General features: G+C 37.4%; 1 protein-coding gene across 6 annotated transcripts in view; it reads left to right on the top strand.

Moving 5' to 3' along the window:
- RPS6KA3 (ribosomal protein S6 kinase A3) overlaps positions 1-20,122 on the top strand; it is a 120,946-nt gene that overhangs the window by 18,290 nt on the left and 82,534 nt on the right. For 2 of the 6 annotated variants that reach the window (XM_055121583.1, XM_055121580.1), the window contains exons 2-4: positions 7,452-7,545; positions 8,515-8,551; positions 14,353-14,409. In XM_055121583.1, the coding sequence (XP_054977558.1) occupies positions 14,368-14,409 (42 nt within the window). In that variant the 5' untranslated portion in view covers positions 7,452-7,545; positions 8,515-8,551; positions 14,353-14,367. Of the gene's footprint in view, positions 1-7,451; positions 7,546-8,450; positions 8,552-14,352; positions 14,410-20,122 lie in introns of all 6 variants that reach the window. The other 4 variants (XM_055121584.1, XM_055121581.1, XM_055121582.1 and 1 more) reach the window with 3 other exon arrangements.

The following is a 20,122-nucleotide window of genomic DNA, read 5'->3' as shown; positions in this document are numbered from 1 at the left end:
TGCAGCTCTGCTTGGGAGCCTTGCAGTGATGGGGAGCAACGCCAAGGTTCCAGGATGCAGAACGTACCATCCAGCCCTTTGAGCCATCTCCCTGGCCCATTGTCTGTGTCTTTAAAGCAGCAGTCACAGTTCCGAGCATTCCAGAAAGAAAAAAAACTTTAAAGCACCTATTCACAAATAAGTCCACACATGAATGTTCTTAGCTTTATTTGCAGCATTTAAAAATGAACCAAATCTCCTTCAGTATGAACAGTTAAACAAGCCTTGGTACACCCACACGATGAAATACTACTGAACAACAAAAAGGAATAAAATTATTGATATATGCAAAACTGGGATGAATCACTAGAAGACTTGCTGAGTGAGAAAAAGGATTATATACTGTATAATTCCAATTAAGTAATACTCTTGAAATGACAGCATTATAGAAATGGAGAATAGTTGTTGCTAGGGGGACGATGAGAGAGAGTGTCATTATAAAAGGACAGAATCCTACCTGTGCTAAACCAGGGGGATAGACTCAGGGACTCGTGTGCGTTTTGTAAGACGTATTAGCTGGGCGCCGGAGCAGTAGTAGAGCAGGTAGGGCACTTTTGTTGCACAGAGGCCACCGGTTTCCCCACATCCCATATGGACCCCTGAGCACTGCCAGAAAAATTTCTTGAGTGCAGAGCCAGGAGAGACTCGAGCAATGCTGGGTGTGGCCACAAAATGAAACAATTAAGATATATCCACTGGGTGAACAATTTAGGAACTGATCTCTTTGTTATTAACTTACTGTCAAAAAAGCTTAAAATTTAAGAGGGCTCAATTTCCATGTCTAGTTTCAAATCAAATTAAGAAAAAAAAAACATCTAGTAAAATAGGAATAGCAGAGCTTGTTTTAGTGTTACTTTAAAAAAATCTCGAAATAGTATCCAGTGTTGCAGACCAGTTGTAGATGGTGTCATTCTGCTGTTTTCACCTCCGTTTTTCCATTCAGAGAGAAGTTAGCAGTGCAGGTAGACAAGAAATTCTGAGTATTCAAAAAGGAAGATAAAAGAGTAGTATTTGTAGATTTTATAATCTATTTAGCTCTGAGCCTCCCAGACTTAGTTGGTTTAATGACCCTCTTTTTCAGAAAAATTACTGAGTGCCCCTCTCCCTAGAAATCTACCTTCTCTAAGAGAACAAAATACCCCCCATCCCAATTGTACTCCAGCCTCTGCCGCTCCAGCGCCCCCTGGGGGCCGTATCACCATTTTGAGAAATACCCATTTACATTAATCTAAGTAACCTACTTGAAAAGTTTGTTAATTTAGTAATAATCTCATGAGATGGTACTGTACAAAATATTTTCAACAATACCTAGTGTTCCTAGTTCAAAATAAAAATGGAAAAAACATTCAGAGTCGCATAAAATATATATACACTGGGCCAGAGAGAGAGCACTGTGGTAGTGCACTTGCCATGTACTTGGTCAACTTGGGTTTGATCCCCAGCACTGTATGTTCCCCCAAGCCTCAGGAGCAATTAGTGAATGCCGAGCCAAGTGTAAGCCCTGGGAATCGTTACGTGTGCTCCCCATCCCCCCAAAAATATATTCGTGAAGTTCAGGGACTTAGCTCAGCTCAGTGGCACAGCACTTGTCTTTCATATGTGAGGGCCTGGGTTTGATCACCAATGCTCCCTGTACACTAGATATGTTATATTTATATATACATACACACAACAACACATATGTCCAACGCAGAGATAAATATAACTAGTGAAGGGCCGGAAACTCACAGCAGGTCAGCACTTGCCTGGCATGCGACTGACCTGGATTCAATCCTGGCACCAGGTATGATCCTGCAAGCATGGACAGGAGTGATCCCTGAGCGCAGAGCCAGGAGTAAGCCTAGAGCACAGTTGGATGTGGCCGCAAACTCCCTCTCCAGATTATTTTTTAAAAATCAATGGTGAGAACTAATCATGAGGATTGCAAGATAGTACAGGAGTCCAGTGCTCCCGTTGTGCAGGGCCAACCCCAGTTTGAAGCCCAGCTCCACCAACAGTGAGCCCTGCGCCACTCTGTAGCCCCAGAACAATAAGAAAATGATTAAAACAGAAAATCATGGGCACTGTTGGAGGTATTGGCATAGTAGCTCTGCAGCTGTAAAATAATTTCAATAGTATTGTACACTATGATACCTAAGTAAAAAAGTAAATAAAAAAATAGAATTGATCACTGGACTAATTAGAAACTATATTTCTGATTATTTTCAGAAGTAAGCCTTGCATAATTTTTTAGAATATGTACTTTGGATTGTTTTTTTCCTAAGTAAATTCAAGATTATCTAGAACACTTAATGTTAAAATATAGCCAGTACTTAAAATAAAAAATAATTCTGCTTGGATTTTAAGCTCTGATATATTTTGTATTTGAACAAGTCACATTCTGTCTCATGTCACTTGTAAACTTTTAATGCTGCCATTTCTATTCATGAGGGTGTAAGAATGTATACATATGTTTAAATATTTTATGTGATTCTTTTTTTGCTTTTTGGGTCACACCTGGCGATGCACAGGGGTCACTCCTGGCTCATGCACTCAGGAATTACCCCTGGCGGTGCTCAGGGGACCATATGGGATGCTGGGAATCGAACCCAGGTTGGCCTCGTGCAAGGCAAACAACCTACCTGCTGTGCTATCACTCCAGCCCCTATTAAGTAATCATTAAGAGTTACATGATCAATCACGTATATTGGATTCAGTTCAGAAAAGTTAAGCACAAATGAAGGGATAGATTTGGGTAATTTTACAGATGAGGAGATGGGTTCTAGTAATTTTCCTCTAGTCGTTAGAGCAAAGAAAGGTGAGGGCTTCATAAAGCCTCTGGAAACCAGAAAAAAATCATTAGACTTCTTCCTAAGAATCTTTAAATAAGTTGTCAGTTACTCTGGTAAGATGAGCAGGAAGAAAGGGAAGGTAACAGTTACTGGACAGCCAACATCATAGACCTACTGAGCTTGACTGCTTCCTCCAGCACCACTGGTATTCGAAATGTCCACTGCTGGAGGGATGGGTGTTGGAACACTGTAAGACAGAAACCTGACCATCAACAGCTTTGTAACTATCTCACCCTGATTCAATTTAAAAAAAAAATACCCTAATATTCAAATCCTCTGTATTTGAAAACAGATTCATGTTAAGTCCTTTGTCCAAAGTCACAGTGATAAATAAAGGGCAAAGCCAGATTTTGAAACCTGATACATCTGGCTCCAAAGCCCGTGTACTCTGCAGTGCCCTGGGTTTGTCTGATCACAGGAGGCATCTGAGGTGTCTTTTTAGAAACTGAGATACGGAGCCATGAGGCTTTTGGAAATTCTGATTCAGTTTCATTTTACGGTAAGGCCCCAAGTAATGTATCATTAACAGGAATCTTAGGTAATTCTAGTCATGAGGCACCTTTGGGAAATAAACTACCAGCTCCAGCGAGCACTGAAAGTTGGAGTTTGTATTAGGGAGACAGGAATTGGATTTTGACTTGGCGCGTTAAATGAAAGTTCTCATACTGATTTTTTTCTACTAGTAAAATAAGAACAGATTGTCGAAATTAAATTGGGTTAGGTTCTTAAACTGTAGAAAAGAAGTGTTTTGCTAATTTTATTTCTATTTCAGAAAGCCCCAGTTACCCTGGGGTTTGGGGGGGTTTTGCTTTTGAGCCACACCCTGCAGTTTTGCTGGGGACCTTTGCAGGTGCTGGGGATTGAACCCAGGCCTCTGGCATACAAAGCATGTGCTCCAACCCTTGGAGCTTTCTCCCTGGCCCTATTTATACTCTTTTTGGTTTTCTCTGGCATTATCCTTGTTTACACTTGAATACAGAGACAGCAGTGAAGAATTGAGATAAAATTATAATTTGGATGCAGACAAGGAAGAAGGAATTAAAAATAACATTAAAATTGTTTTAAATAATTGGTTATCTCAGGTGTAATAACCCCAATTAGCTTAAAAAACTAATCTTAAAATCACAGGATTACAGCATTTTCTATCTGCAAGAACTCTTGATATCTATATTTTTTATGCATGCATGAAGAAACCACAGCTCAGAGAGGATTAGGGACTTGCCCACAGTTAGTGGCAGACTTCAAATCCAAGTTTCCATAGGAACTGTTACCAGTCTTAGGTCATGCTGATTTTTAGAAATAAATTTAGTGACAGATCATGTTCATCTTTTTTTTTTGCCTTTTTGCTTTTTGGGTCACACCCAGCAGTGCACAGGGGTTACTCCTGGCTCTGCACTCAGGAATTACTCCTGGCAGTGCTGGGGGACCGTATGGGATGCTAGGAATCAAACCTGGGTCGGCCGCGTGCAAGACAAACGCCCTACCCGCTGTGCTATCACTCCAGCCCCTTTGCTTTTTTGGGTCACACCCGGCGATGCACAGGGGTCACTCCTGGCTCATGCACTCAGGAATTACTCCTGGCGGTCATGTTCATCTTATATTCCCTTCTTTACCTAATTTTGTAGTTTCTTTTAACTTGCCTTATTGAGAATATGAATAAGGTTCTTTTGCGGAGATTATATAGTTTGGAATATATCTTATCAGTGGTTTGTTAGAAAACTTGAGTGATTCCCTTCTTAAAGTAGTATATTTAACAAATAGGCACTCTTGGAATATGTGTTAAGCAAAAATCTTAGTTTTCCTTACCTTTTATTTCAAAGCTTTATTAAAATAAAAAGTACCTTATAAAAGGATTAAAATGAGTGTGTCTAACTGACTAGATATTATTTCTAAGAGTAATATAATAGCATTTTTATATCACAGGTTTGGAGTTTAGACTTGGGGTCTAATTATCTTTTCTACAAATTAAAAGCTCTCTAATATTGGACAAGTTAATTCTCAACTTAGTTCTTACCTTCTATAAGTAATAACACTTTTTTTTTGTTTACTAGTGATTGGATTTAAATAAGGATATGTAAAATGATCAACACTGTCTTGAGTAAGAGTCATTCCATAAGTGACAGAGCTCACTAATATATGGGAACCAGTATTTAGAACAACCTTAATTTCTGGAAATTGGGGTTTTTTGCTTATTCATTTTTTTCATAATCAGAAAATATGAACTATATGATTCCCTGCTGTTAAGAATCTTGCTTTACTACTCTGAGTTTGTGACCAAGAAAAATAATAACTTTGTTACTCCTTTCTGGAAAAAAATATTTGGTTTACTTTATCACTGAGGTCTGTCTTTTTAACTTTTCATAGCTATTAGAAAATAATTATATTTTCATCTTATAAAATTCATTGACTACCAAGCATAATATAAATTCTTCAAATGTTTAGTCCTTATTTTGTTCAGTATTCTATTTCATATTAATATCTTAGAACTTCCTCTTCAATTTTATTTCCATTTAGTTCATGTTATAGTTCCAAAAGTATCTGTTTATGTGGCTTGTGGTTAGATTAGTCTGTGGTTAACTGTTCAGTACTATTTTGCATTCATTACTTTGAATGACTTCTTTGAAAAAAATAATGTGCTAGCTGTAGAGAGCATAAAAACAAACGTAGGACATAAGGATCTTTGCTTTTATGAAGCATGATTATTAAATATATAAACATGATAAAAAGTCATAAGGGATTACATTTATAATCGGTTATAATTTGATTTATAATCTGTTTAGTAAACAAAACCCAATTCTGTTTATCTTTTGGCAAGATACTGGACTCTTCTCATTCAGCAATTTTTTTTTCTTTTTGGGTCACACCTGGCAATGCACAGAGGTACTCCTGGCTTTGCACTCAGGAATTACTCCTGGCAGTGCTCAGGGGACCATATGGGATGCTGGGAATCAAACCAAGGTCAGCTGTGTGCAAGGCAAACGTCCTACCCGCTGTGCTATCGCTCCAGCCCCCCCCCCCCATTCAGCAAATTTTTATTGAGTGCCTACTATCTGCTAGCCATTTTGCTAGAGATTGAGGATACAGTGCTTTAAAAAGATTGGCATGCATATTTTGGCTTGTTTTCCTCATTCGTAAATTAGCAGACTCACCTCACAGAACTGTTAGACATATCAAAGATGATTTATAGCGCTTAACACTTGTCTGGTATGTAATAAGAGTTCAAAATGATGACAATTATTATTGTAATATATACTTAAGTACTGATTGTATTTCTAGTCAAAAATTAAAAGACCTTTTTAGTTGACTTCAGTTTTTCTGTCTCATCTTTTATTTTTTGCTGAAGTATTATACTCCCTTTTTTTCATAGACCCTGTTCTTTACCTTTTTTTTGGGGGATTCTGTGTAAAATAGTCAATATTTGGTTTTTAAATTTCAAATATAACCCAGTATGCAATCATTTTTATCAAGTACTTCAGACACAAGATCTGAGTGGTGAGAGCAATATCTTAGTATGTTTCCATAACCCAGTCCCAAGAATCATCAACCCCCACCCAACACACATACATGTATACAGCTGCACGCACTGTTCTCCTTAGTCCATTTAATCATTTTGAAGCTAACCTTAGGTATATAAATTCAGATACATTTGCATTTCTTAAGCAGAGACTTTAAGCACCATACCATCGCCACTTAGAAAAATTTGGTTGAAGAAAGAATTATGGAGGTGGAAATACTTGGGTTTGAATACTGTATCTGCCATTCACTAATTAACTTTGCTGAATCTTGCTTTCCTTATCTGTAAAATAGGGGTAATTATTTCGCCTCATATTATTACAGTTGAATGTGATGCCTATATAAAGTGCTATTCATGATATTTGCTAGTTATATTATTTTCTCCAGTGATTTGAACTGCAGTACATAAGCAAATTCCGGTTTTGGTTACTGCATTTTTAAGATATCCCCAAGTTTACATTATTAGCTAATTTCTAAAATAAGTTTTTAAATATCCTTTTAGGGATGACAGAATTTAGAGTCTCTTCTCCCTTCTTCTATTACCTCTGTAATTGAGTCCACAGTAATTTAGCCATCGGTGAAAATCTTATCTATAACAGTTTAAAGTTTTGTATTATTAATAAACTTATAGCAGTTATTTGTTCTTCATTACTGATCCTTTTGCTTTTAGTAGTACGGTTAAATATTTTACTCTGTTATTTCTATACATAAGTTGGTATTAGTATACTTCACCAGTTCTTTCCTATCTGAATATTCTTGAGTTCTTATTTTGATTCTCTTTCAATGGTCTCTAGAAGATACTTTTGAATAATTTATGAAATAAGATACTAACAGGATGGTGAGATTGTGTAAGCCTCTGCAGATCTAAGAATAATTTCCTATGTCCTTTTCATACGAAACACTTGGGACAAGATATAAAATTCTTAGCTCATAAGTTTTCTTTTCTACTCTGTAAGTCATTATTTCACTGTCTTCTGGCATTTTATTGTTACGGAGGAGAAATCTGAGGTCAATCTGCTTTTAGTTTCTTTAAAAATAACCTGTTTTTTTCTGCTTGTATGCTTGTAGGATTATATCTTTATCCTTGAAATTTAAAAACATTTGCCAGGATATGTCTTGGTGTTGATGATCTCTGTTGAACCTTCTCAGTCTCCAGTCTCAGGTATTTTTTTCAGAACTGGAAAGTTTTCTTATACTTTTGATTGATTAAACTGCTCTGTTTTTTTTTCCTTTAGGAACATCTGTTATTCATAGATTATTTCTCTGTCTGTCCTCCATAGTTTTTGAATTCTTTTTTTTTTCATTTATTCAAGTGTGTCCTTTGTGGCATGGATTCCGTTTTCTGCAGTGTCAGTTCTAATACTTGCTGTTCACAATGCAGATTTAATTTTGGCTACTGTGTTTTCATTTCTTTATTCTTATCTTGACATACTCTTGTTTCATAAGCAGGATTTCCCTTAGGGGTACACTTTACAAACATGAGATGGATTCAGGCCTAAAAAGTATTTTCTGAGGCCACAACCATAGGACCAGAAAAAAAAAAGCTCTGAAAGGGTCCTCTTCAACTTAAAAATGTAGCTATAACCAGAGATCAGACCTCCCATAGTCTAGAAAATAGAACAGTCTTGTTCTTGCAGGCTTTTAGATGCTAGAGGCATAGCAAAGTAGGTGTTAAAAGCACCTTAGCTAGAAATAGATGAATTTTTTAAATTGCATTTATTGTGTTATCTATTTATAAAAAACAATACATAATAAATGTATATAATTTTTGAAAATACAGTTACAAAGAAGAGAATCCTATGTCCAAGGTAACTATTGATAATATTTTATATATGTTTTAACAGTTACATGCACACATGTTGGGAGGGGGGCTGCAAAATTGGGGTCATACTATGTAGTTTTGTATCCTTTTTAATTTAGTATATTGCAAGCATATTTTTCATCATTAATTTTTTCTTTGAGGCCCTGATTTTAACCATTGCATAGTATTCCTACATATGAATAGATGTATTATGATTTATTTAACCCATCCCCTGTTGGTCATTTAGATTGTTTTCTATTTTTCAGTATAATGAGTATGATGAATATCACTGTACATAAGTCTTTATGCACATCTCTGATATTTCCTTAGGATAAATGAGGAGCTGATTCTTAATCCTGTCACATTGGTAAGGATTATATACATTCCTTATTAAGAATATAAAATGCTTGTTTCTTATTGTTTCAATGTGATTGCATAGAAGATTCTTTGGATTCTGAACAATTTGATGTTACCTTAACTGTTTGAGAGAGGTTTCTAATGCCTCATCCTCAGCACCTTCATGGCATTCCTACTCAATATGCTTTTGGGGCAGGAAAACCACTGCTGGTATCAGGGAGTTTGGAAGTGATAGATGCTTGTGAGAACTTGAGGGCAGTGAAAAACTGAGTGTGGTCCTTGGTCATGCCTACATCCTGGGTCTCCACCTTAATATTTTAAGGCTCTCAAACCTTTCCTTATTTCCTGTTCCCTTACTGTTATTTCAGGCAGTTCTCTGTAAGGAACTCTTTCCTTCTAATGTTCATAAATATATTTCATGTCTGGGTAGGAAGATGCTAGTATGTCCTGTTATAATTTCAGGGTGGCACGTTAGCTTCTACAGACCAATTTTTTTTAGACCTGGTATACTTGTACATAATGATCTCCTGCTGGATTCAGAACATCTTTTTAAATTCTATTATCTTCGGAGGCGTCAAACAGCAGCCTGTAAATATGTGCATTGTTGTAACATGCCCTGTGTAACAAAACGGCTTGTTTAACAGGGCTGCTAAAAATGGCATTTTAAATTGGTCAAAAGTTTTAATATTTCAGAACGTTCCTTAAAATATTTGGGATCCTGAAACCTCGATTCAGAATTATTGACTTGAATTGTTTGTCTTCTTTAAACCTGGAAGGTTAGCTTAAGTGATAATTTTATGCTAAAGCGTGGGAAGTTGTTTTAAAAGCAGTTCCTGCTGAAACAAACTAACACTCTCCTTTGGATCTGCTTTGTTCTGATGAGCCTCATTTTTGCATTTTACACACTTCAGACTAACAGAGCTTGATTAGCAATTTCTAACCTTTTCCAATATTTCACATAATATTTGCATATGTACAGTCTGCCAAACTCTATTGTTTCTTGGCTTGAAGGCCTTATGGTAGGATGAGAGGATAAATACAATAGCCTCACTTTAAAACTATTCTTTTTGTTCAGGTTCATTCCTTAGCTAATGTAATTAAAGTATATCACATATGAATATCTCTTCCACCCTTCTTGACAGGAAATAGGCTATAGTAAGTGGCGAAACAGGTATTCAACACTTTCCTGTACTGCATTACTTCTTAGGCAGTTAGTTGTAGAAATGTAGATACAACATAGTCAATTGAGGTGAAAGAGGTATGGAAGTAGCATTTACTAAGCTCTTACTGTCCCTTGAATCCTTTAAATTACAATATCCCTACGAAATAGGTGGATATTATATTCATCTTTAAAATGAAGAAATTGAACCACAAACTGTTCAGTAACTTGACTAGGTGCAGCATAACATCAGCAGTGAAATGACAGAGCTAAGATTGAAACAAAATACCAATCAACATCCAACCACATGTTTTGTTTCTTAAAATTAGAGAAACAAGTAACTAATCCTCAAACTTTTAGAACTGTAGAACCAGAACTGTTGAGTCAAACATTATGTAGCCTAATACCCAATGAGGTCAATAGTTTTCTTCTAAAAGGAAAGCTTTTACTACAGACCCCCTCGTGATGATTTCTAACATACAGCATTTGAATCCTCATTTAATGATTCAAAAGATTTGTTGAAATAAGGTGCTTTGGGGGAGCAGAGTTTACAAAAGCCTCATTAGCTTTCATATTTCCCCACTTTAACAACTAAATTATTTGAAAGTCGTGAAACTAACAAAAGTGTTATCAGATGTGTTTGCCTCAAAGGATGTATTTTTAAATACCTTTAGGTTATGCTTTACTTTTTATTTTCTTATGGAGTTTGTTACTACATCACCATTAGTTAGCAGAATGATGAATTCATAATAGAAAACACATTGTAAAATTTATGAATGATGTGAAGCTAAAAAATAGTTGAAGAGGCTTTTTGGCAGATTTGTAATCCGATTTATAGAGAATTAAGCAAAAGATAAGAACTGGAACTAGCTTAGTAAAAAACCTAGCATAAGGCTTCATTCATGGGGCTAAATAACAGCAGGTTCAGGATAGAGAATGTGGGTCTCACTTGCAATGTAAGTAAATTTAAAAAGGATTTATTTAATCAACAAGAAAGTGTATTATGAGTCAGTATTCTCCAAGTATCAAAACAATACAAAAACTACATTAATACAATTTTTATCTAGGATAAAAGAGGTAATCTGCCATTTACTCTGCCTTGATCATAGCAGAGTTAAAGCATTAGTTGTATTCATTTTCATACCTACTTGTTTAAGAGTGTCAGAAACGAGGATGGTCTCATTTATCTTAAAGGAATGTCTGAAAGAATTTGATTAACTTAGAAAAGAGTAGACTTAGAGTGGTTTATAATCACAGCTTTGCACTGATTTTCTGTAGCTTTGTAGGTACAGTATAGACAAGTTAGTTGTCATGTATTAACAGTTCCCTTAGTGGGACCACATGGGATGCTGAGAATCAAACCCCGGTCGGCCGCGTGCAAGGCAAACGCCCTATCTACTGTGCTATCACTCCAGCCCCTGACTTTTGCCATCTTACCAAACCTCATTTTTAAATTTGAGTATCAAGAGGCCTTTGTGGTTTTATTTATTTATTTATTTATTTATTTGTTTGTTTATTTTTGCTTTTTTGGGGTCACACCCAGCGATGCACAGGGGTTACTCCTGGCTCTGCACTCAGGAATTAGCCCTGGCGGTGCTCAGGGGGCCATATGGGATGCTGGAAATCAAATCCAGGTCAGCCGCATGCAAGGCAAATGCCCTACCGCTGTGCTACTGCTCCAGCCCCTCAAGAGGACTTTATGGAGTGTTTATCCTCGTGAAACTCCCTCTCCTTAATTGTAATTCGCCTTGGTACAACTCAGCTTACAAAGTATTGTTAGGAGTTTCCTCAATTGTGCCGCTAACAGTAACCCTTTGGGTAGATTGGGCAAGTATCCCATTTTGAAGAGAGTAAGTGGTAGGCTATGCTAAATCTCAATTGTTGAGAATCACAGTTTATGAGTGACATACCTAGGACTCTGTCTGTGGTTTCTCAAGCCCGAGTTTAGCTTTTTCTGCAGTATGAGCTTGCCTTAAAAGTAAGGTAGAAGTCGCAATTCCTTTGGCTACACAGAACCACAAGGAGCGAATGGGTCTCAAATTCTATTCCCATGGGAAATCAAGTATAGCTCAAGTTAGACTACGAGGTTTAAATTAATAATGGCGGCCTTCTGAACAGAACTGTGTTATAGTAAAAGAACTCTGAACAAAAAATTTAAAAATCTAGGCTACTAGATGAACGAGGGTAACATTCACTAAGGTTGGTGTGCCTCAGAGGGAGGATTGAAGTTTGGACATAATAAAAATTATTGTTTGCTAAGCACCAGGCACTGTGCTTAGTGTTTTACATCATTTCTCATTTAGTCGTCACAGTTCTGTGAGAATAATTTTAATCCCTTTCCATATGAAGAAAGTAAAACTTAGCTAACTTAAATAACTTGTCCCAGGCTTCAAACTAGTGGTATAGGAGCATAAATCTGGTGACTATCTCCAAGGCCTTTGTTTCTAAGAGCTAATTTATGGTTTGTCTGGGCCCTTCGGATAGTAAGTCAGTAGTTGAAAAAACGGTTGTGACTTGTAGGAGGAAAATGTATCTGGGAGTTTTCCTTGCCATAGAAGTGGGCTGTGGTGTAAGCTCTAAACTGCCTTCAGAGTGTAAAGCATTGGGGCTGGAGAGATAGTGCCGGAGTAAGACGCCTTACATGCAGCCTAGCTGGGCTTGACCCCTAGCACCCCATATGGTGTCTCACGCCTCGTGGGGAGTACGCTCTGGGCACGGCCAGGTGTGGGCCACGAAGCAAAAATGAAAGAAAACAATGCATAAAGATTTTATACTTGGGGAAAAAAGATTTTATACTTGGCCCCACTTTCGACATTTTGGCACACGTTCTGTGCTTTTTGCTATTTTCACTGTGACCTGTAGAGGGTGGAAATGAAAAATACCCTTTTGGGGGTCAGTTGACCTGCAAGATCTTTGGCGGGGGTGGGGGTGGGCATGTTTCGTTAACTTTTAATCTTCAGGTTGGCCCCCAGAACATAGCGTGAATGAAAGTAAATGGATGACTGTGTGGACAAATAGGAGTGCACACAATAGAAAGAGAAATGCCAATTCACAAACTTAGAACAGCTGTCTTCTGAGCGATGTGGGTTAAGCGGGTTGCCTTTAATTCCCAGCCAATAATGTCCTAAAGATGCTTAGCTTAGAGCCTTGTACATTTGTTGAATTAGTATGTGGTCAGGGACATTTATTCCTTTTTTTAAGTAAAGGAACTAAAGAAGATACCATGCCCTGACTTATGTTTTGATTACACAAATAGCATACATTTATTCTAGACACATTATACAAAAAAAAGCAAAAATGAATATAAATTGCCTAAAATTCCATGACCCAGAAATAGCCACTGTTAACATTTTGGTGTATATACTTCCAGAGTTTTTCCCATACAAATATATACATTGAAGCATGTATATATTTATTTTAAATGGGATCATAAAATCCATATTGTTTTTGTAAACTGCTTTTTCACTTATTACATGTGACTGTCTCTCCATGTCAATAAATTTACATCTTTACCATCATTTTAAACGACTGCATAGTATTCCATTATATGGGTGTATCATAATATAGTTCTCTATTGTTAGAAATTTAGATTTCCAATTTGGAGTTTTGGGGGGAGGGAGTTATGGTGAGCCTTCTTAGGTGTGCATCTTTGTACACTTAGTGATTTTTTTTAATGTGGAAACATTGGAACACTTCAAAGTCTTATGTGTCTTTTTTTTTAAATACAGACTTAGATTGCCTTCCTGAAAGGTTGTGCTGATTTATTATACTTTGTCCAGTTGTATTATCCTGAGTGTTCTTTTCACCATACCCACATTAGCACTGGGTGTTATTTTTTCCTATACTATTACCTGTTTGAAAGGCAAAAGGTATCTCTCAGTTAAATGCATTTCTTTGATTAGTATTAAGGCCGAATTCTTTTTTTTCTCTTATTGTTCATTTCTGTTGAGGTTCATCACTTTTTTTTTCTCGCAGGTTTGTAAAACAAAGTGCTTCATGTATTGAGGATGCAACCCTTTGTCATGTTGTTTTTATTTTTTGTAATTAATTTGTCTTTTATCTTTTTTGTGTAGAAAGCAAAGTTTTAAACTTTTTTAGATTTCGGTGTCATTTTTTCTTTATTTCAACCATCCTTATCCCTTATGTATTATTCACCTATATTTCCTCTAATACTTGCATAATTTTATTTTTGACATTTAAATGTTAAATCCATCTGGAATTAATTTTCATGTAGAGATTTAACTTAGTTTCTCCCTAATTAATCAGTTTCCCTGATTAATTATTAATGGAGTCAGAATTTAGAATGCATTTTGTCATAAAAGTACTAGAAATGATCTTTGAGGAGGTTTAAATAAGACCATTTGTAATGCATTTAACTATTAAAATCAGCTCAAGGGCTCACCTGGAAAAGTAATATTATTTTCTATTACTTTCAGGGAATAGTTTTTTTTCTAGTTTCTAATCATTGATTCACCTATTATTTTGAAGCACAACCTGTTGCACCTTAGCAACTGCATACTTCTACCATGGTTCTCAGCTTCATTAGAAGTGTTTAGGGGTACAAATATTCCTTTTGCTCATTTTGTCTGCTTTCATTTCCTTTGATCGGGAGGTTCGTTTTGGTAACTTTCTACTTGCTATGCTTTTCACAGAATGGACAGCAAATTATGGATGAACCTATGGGAGAGGAGGAGATTAATCCACAAACTGTAAGTAAAATAGCTTGTCATAAGGGGTACAGATAAATCATATTCCAGGAAATTAAAGTGTTTTTATTTTTAAACCGAGCAAAGAAATGATTTGATAATGTTTAGAAACTTGTTGGTGCTTTCACATTAATTTTACCAAAATACATTCTTAAATATGTCAGTGACATTAAAAAAATGGTAAGACTGATTTTAAGAGGGCAACAGAAAAATCACTTTATATTCTTAAAAGTTTTTCATTGGTATTGTAAGCTTTATTAAAAATTTAACTACCCCTACCCACACACAGACACAAAGCAGGGGAGGGGGGCAGAGTGATATTTCAGGGATTTAGACCCTGGCTTTATATATGGCTGACTCAGATTCTATCCCTGGCACCGGATATGGACCCTGAACACTGCCAGGAAGAATCCTGAACACAGCCTCCCCCCCTCAAAAAAAAGAAAACAGTACATTTGGGTCTGGCCCACTATCCCCCAATCTCTGCCCTCTAAAGAGATTCCAGGAGGTCAGTGCCTTGACTTACATGCACCGCTTTTTTTTGTGACCCCCAGCGTCGCATCTGTATGCCTGAGAATCTCCAGTGCTCAGCCCTTGTGCACCTCTAGCTGTGGTCCAGATGTCCCTCCTCCAGAGATTAAATTAACCAGAGATTTATTAAAGGCAGAATCAAAGGTCATACTTTGCGAAAGTGTTTAATCTAGATAATGAACAGTCACCGTATCTCCATCTTTTTTGTGTGTTGTTGTTCATCACTTGATTTCCAGCACCTAGACAAGCATCTGGTACATTAATAGTAATGGAATATTTCACAAATACATTGACAAATTGTCACCCTGTTCCCTGAAAGAGAACCATTGTTAGAAGCTGTTATTATCTTTTGTTCTTTATATAACAATTACTGGTTTTACAAAATAGATGTATTTTTTAACTTGAGCTTTTGCATTTAAGCAAATTTTCTACATATATTTAATACACCTCTCTGTTTTTGTGAACTTGTGTTTCTGTACCAAGTCAACGATCATGATCACGAAATCCCATTAATCATCGATTTCTCGAGCGGGCTCAGTAACCTCTCCATTCGTCCTTTCCCTGAGATCTTAGAAGTCTCTCTCGACTTGGCCCTCCCAACGATGTCACACTGGAGGCTCTTTCAGGGTCAGGGGAATGAGATCCAGCTTGTTACTGGATCTCATGTGCTAAAGCATATGAATACACCATGGGAAGCTTGCAAGGCTGTCCCATGTGGGCAGGAAACTCTCAGAAGCTTGCTAGGCTGCGCGCTTTGGGGAGCTTGCTTTGAAGTCTCTGGATGTTGGCCGTTGATGGGATTACACACACCTGGGTTCCTCTGACGGCACCTTCATGCGTGAGGCCTGTCCGAACGTGTGGAGAGGGGCCTTGAGCATGACTGTGGCTAGGTTCCAGTGGTCTTGGGCCGCCGGGAGCTCTGCTCGGGGCGGGGAGGGAAGCTGGAGCCCATCCCCTCCGAGGGACCCCGGGGAAGACATCCAGGCGTGCGGGCAAGAGACTCTCTGCCCTGTACCAAGTAGTCTTAGGAAAGAAAGTGCTGAAACGTAGAATATGAATGTTTAAATTCCAGTAAACATTGTCGAACTGACTCCCAAACCAAAAATTGTAAAAATGCCACTGTGCAAAAGTGCCTCTTCTGCTATACCCTTGTTGTTGGTTTGGGGCCCGACCTGTTACTCAGGTGGTACGCTAGCTTGGCGCTCAGGGGAAACTCATGGGACCGTCTTATATGAATCCTAGTAAAGTTGAATAGTTTTGAACAGTTTTGCCCTTTGATTTAATTTCTTTGCCCAATTTTCTTGTGGGTTACTTGATGAGTCCTCGTTTCCTGTGAATAAGAGATGTATCTGGACGTTAGCTCCTAATATATATTGTAAATATTTTCTATTTCTAAACATTGATGATATTGTCTTTCATTACATGTGTCTGAAAGTTTTCATTTTTAGTAGTAAGATCAGGCTACTATGTTTCAAGTTTTGTTGAAAATTCTTTCCCTGTATGATGATTATAAAAATTTTACATTTTTGCTTTTTTGTGCTTGATCCGCAATCCACTTGGAATTTTATTATTATCTGATATAATCTAGATACCTAACTTTTCTTTTCCAAAGAGTGTGCTATTCTATTCCCTATTTATTAAATAAATAAGGCTCATTCTCTTCCTAATCATAGGAGATCCCCTTTTTACATAAAATTACAATCACGGGGGCTGGAGCGATAGCACAGCGGGTAGGGCGTTTGCCTTGCACGCGGTCGACCGGGTTCGATTCCCAGCATCCCATATGGTCCCCTGAGCACCGCCAGGAGTAATTCCTGAGTGCAGAGCCAGGAGTAACCCCTGTGCATCGCCAGGTGTTACCCAAAAAGAAAAAAAATTACAAACACACCTTGGGTTAGTTTTGCGGGACTACGCTAACAAAGTGGCATATGCCACAGAATTTTATTTTCTTTATTTTCTGTCTGGAAGGCAGGAATCAACATGTCGACAGAGCCACATTCTCATTAAAGACACTTGGGGGAAAGCCTAGAGCCGCAATCCTGGGCATTCCTTGCCCTGTACTCAGCTCTCTCTAATTTCCACCTCCATTTTCTCACAGCATTCTTGCAGCATGTGTCTGTACCCACTTGCTCTTATAAGAACACCAGCCACTGGGAGGGAGCCCACCTTACTCCAGTATGACTTTATCTTAACTTGATCAGGTCTGCAAAGAACTTATTTTCAAATTGGATCACCTGCGCAGATTCTCGGGATAGAACTTGAACATACCACTGAGGACAGTACAGACAAACCCTTCTTCATTGCTTAATGTTTCGGTATCACATAAATTATTTAATTATTCCGTTATGTGATTTCATATGTGGTACGGCAAAAACTGACACCTTTTTATTTTTTGCTATTGTGGTTTTACAGTCTTTAAGATGAATTTCATAGTTTGGTACCTCTGAAAGCTTTGATGGGAATATTTGGTTAGAACTACATTAAATTTATAGAATTACAAGAGGAAAGTTATTTTAGCATTAAGTCTTCACAGTCAAGTATATTCATTTTTCTGATTTTTTTGTAGGCTTCACCAAAATGTTATGATTTCTTATACCAAGTCCTTATGTATTTACTACTAAAATAATACATTTTATAGTTTTTGTAGTCAATGGAGTTTTCCTTCTGTCTTCAATCTAGTTATTGCTAGTATGCAAAATTCACATTTATTATTAGTATATAAAATTTTACACATTTGTGCATTTCTTTTTTGTGGGTTCCTTCCCAGTAGAATGGGGAGTAACCCAGTACCATTCTTGGTGATCCTTGGATATTTGATCTGGCAGTGTAGGCCTTCAGTGCCTTGGCCTATGTTGCTTGGACTCACTAGTCCTGGGGCCACACCAGTAGTACCCCAGGGACCACGTGGTGCCATATATCAAACCTGGTGCCTCATGTATGCCAGGAGGCATATACTTCAGATCCTTGAGATACGTTTTGGCCCCTGTTTTTTATTTTTAATATCTTGGGATACTTTTTTCCAGAAATCAAATAAATAAGGGATGGGGTGATAGTCCAGCAGGTGAAGAGCTTACCTTGCATGTAGCCGACCCAGGTTCAATCCCTCGTACCGCATAGGGTTCCCCAAGCCCATCAGGCGTGGTCCCTGAGTGCAGAGTCAGGAGTAATCCCTGAGTACTGCTGGTTGTGGCCCCAAAACAGAAGGAAAAAAATCAAATACATCATCATGGACATTTTCAGTTAAAGAAGTGTGAGATTACTGTACTCTTTTGTTTAAAATCCTTCAATAGTTTTGTGCTTCTTTTAAATAAAGTCCAAACAGCATTGTAACTTATCAAGCCCTTTAGAATGAAGGTTTTTTTGTAGTTCTTCACATCTTGGCCACACTCTGCCCTCTACTTACACTGTAATCACTCTGTTTCTAGGCCTTCACACGTTGTGGTCCCTCTCCCAGAATCCTGACCATCCTTGGGGTTCAGGTTTTAGAAACCTGTACCACTGAAATGTCTTTCTGACACAGCTTCCATTTTCCTTTCCACCTTTGGTGTTTTCAGTTTGTGCTGCCATAGCTACATGTATGTATCCTAAGCAGCAATAGCGCACTAGATTCCATTGCTTATTTTTTCGCTATATTTCCTACTAGTCTTGGGGCTCCTTCAGTTGTTGACCATGTCTGACATAGTCCATGTTTTATTTCTGGTTCTCAATAGCCTGCTGGTTTTGAAGAAGTGTATCTTTGTCTAATGAATCCATGAATTCCGTACCCTTTGGCTAGCACAGGGACTCAGTATAGGGCTTCTTGCCTGGGTTCCCTGTAGTCTAGACTCCTGCCTCTCTCAAAGCATTTGAGGTGTTTTGCTTTATTAGTATTTAGTAAATATATACTTCCATTTAATCAGATATATAAAAAATCAGTATTAATACTGATTTTCCTGCCACTATCTAGTTGCTTTTTATGTAACAATTATTAATTCTTTTAGAAGGAAAGCTTTCAGATATTTTTTCTAGTCTAAAGCATTTTTTCATTGTGATGATACAGGGCTGTACTTTCCCTCAGAATACACACAGCATTAGAAACAGGAACAGTAAAAGGAAACTATATTCTACAGATTGCGAAAGTGCAAGACTAATATATTAGCAACTATGTGGGTGAAAAAGCTGTTGAGTAGATCATTCCAGATTAGAGGAATTGGGTTTAAATATATTAGTCTAATAATTATATTTAACAATATTACATCCCAAATATTGTATTAGCTGTAAACTTTTTAATAATATTTGCACATTTTTATTTGGTCAATAAATGTTATTCTGACTAGCAAAAGTTTAGAGGTTATATTAGTTAACCTAGTTGATGCAACATATTGCTCAAGACTCAGTGACTTAAAACACATTATCTCATCATTTCTGTGAGCTGAGGATCTGGTCATAGCTTAACTGAATCCTTTGACTCAGATCTTTTGTCATAGATTGCAACCAAAGACTTGGCCCGGGCTAGAGCCTCGTCTGCACCTTGACTGAAGAAGTATCTCCTACCAAGCTCATGTAGCATGTATTCAGAGTGCAATGATTAGCCTGTTTCTTCTGTGGAGGTTCCATTGAATTAATGATGAAATGAAATCTGGGTCCTTTAATAAACAAGTACTCCTGTGGGACACAGATTTCTTTTCTCTCGTTATAGACTGATCCATGAGAGGAAGTTAGACACTTAACCATGTGCGTGCTTGCATTTGGGGGTTTTTGTCATACAGCAGTTTAGTCTATACTCTAACTATATCTGCCAAGTTGTTAATAAATGTCCTCTCGGTGCAAGAACTCTAGGTGTTTGGGAGGCATAAATGTATATAAAGGAAATTTGCAGGTTTAAAATAGGAGAGTAAGTCTATTTGTGTCATTTCTCATCTGAGAAATTTTTGCCCAAAATATATTGAATAAGAGCTGGAAGGAGAGTGTAGTGGTTAAGGCTTAGTTCAGTCCTCAGTACCACATGGTCCCCTGAGCATTGCAGGAATAGCTCTGAGCATCAGTGGGTATGGCCCCCAAACAAACAAGTTTATATAAAAGAGAAACTTGGTATTTGAAATTGTGAGACTTCGGTAATTTGAAGAACAACATTTAAATATGAAAAGAAAATTTTTAAAATTTTAAAAGAGGAATTTATGAGATCACAGTGATTTCAAAGGTGTAT

The sequence above is a fragment of the Sorex araneus genome, chromosome X, assembly GCF_027595985.1.
Source record: "Sorex araneus isolate mSorAra2 chromosome X, mSorAra2.pri, whole genome shotgun sequence".
In the NCBI taxonomy this organism is placed as follows: domain Eukaryota; kingdom Metazoa; phylum Chordata; class Mammalia; order Eulipotyphla; family Soricidae; genus Sorex; species Sorex araneus.
The sequence above is the reverse complement of the archived record's forward strand: the minus strand, read 5'-3'. Positions and strand labels throughout refer to the sequence as shown.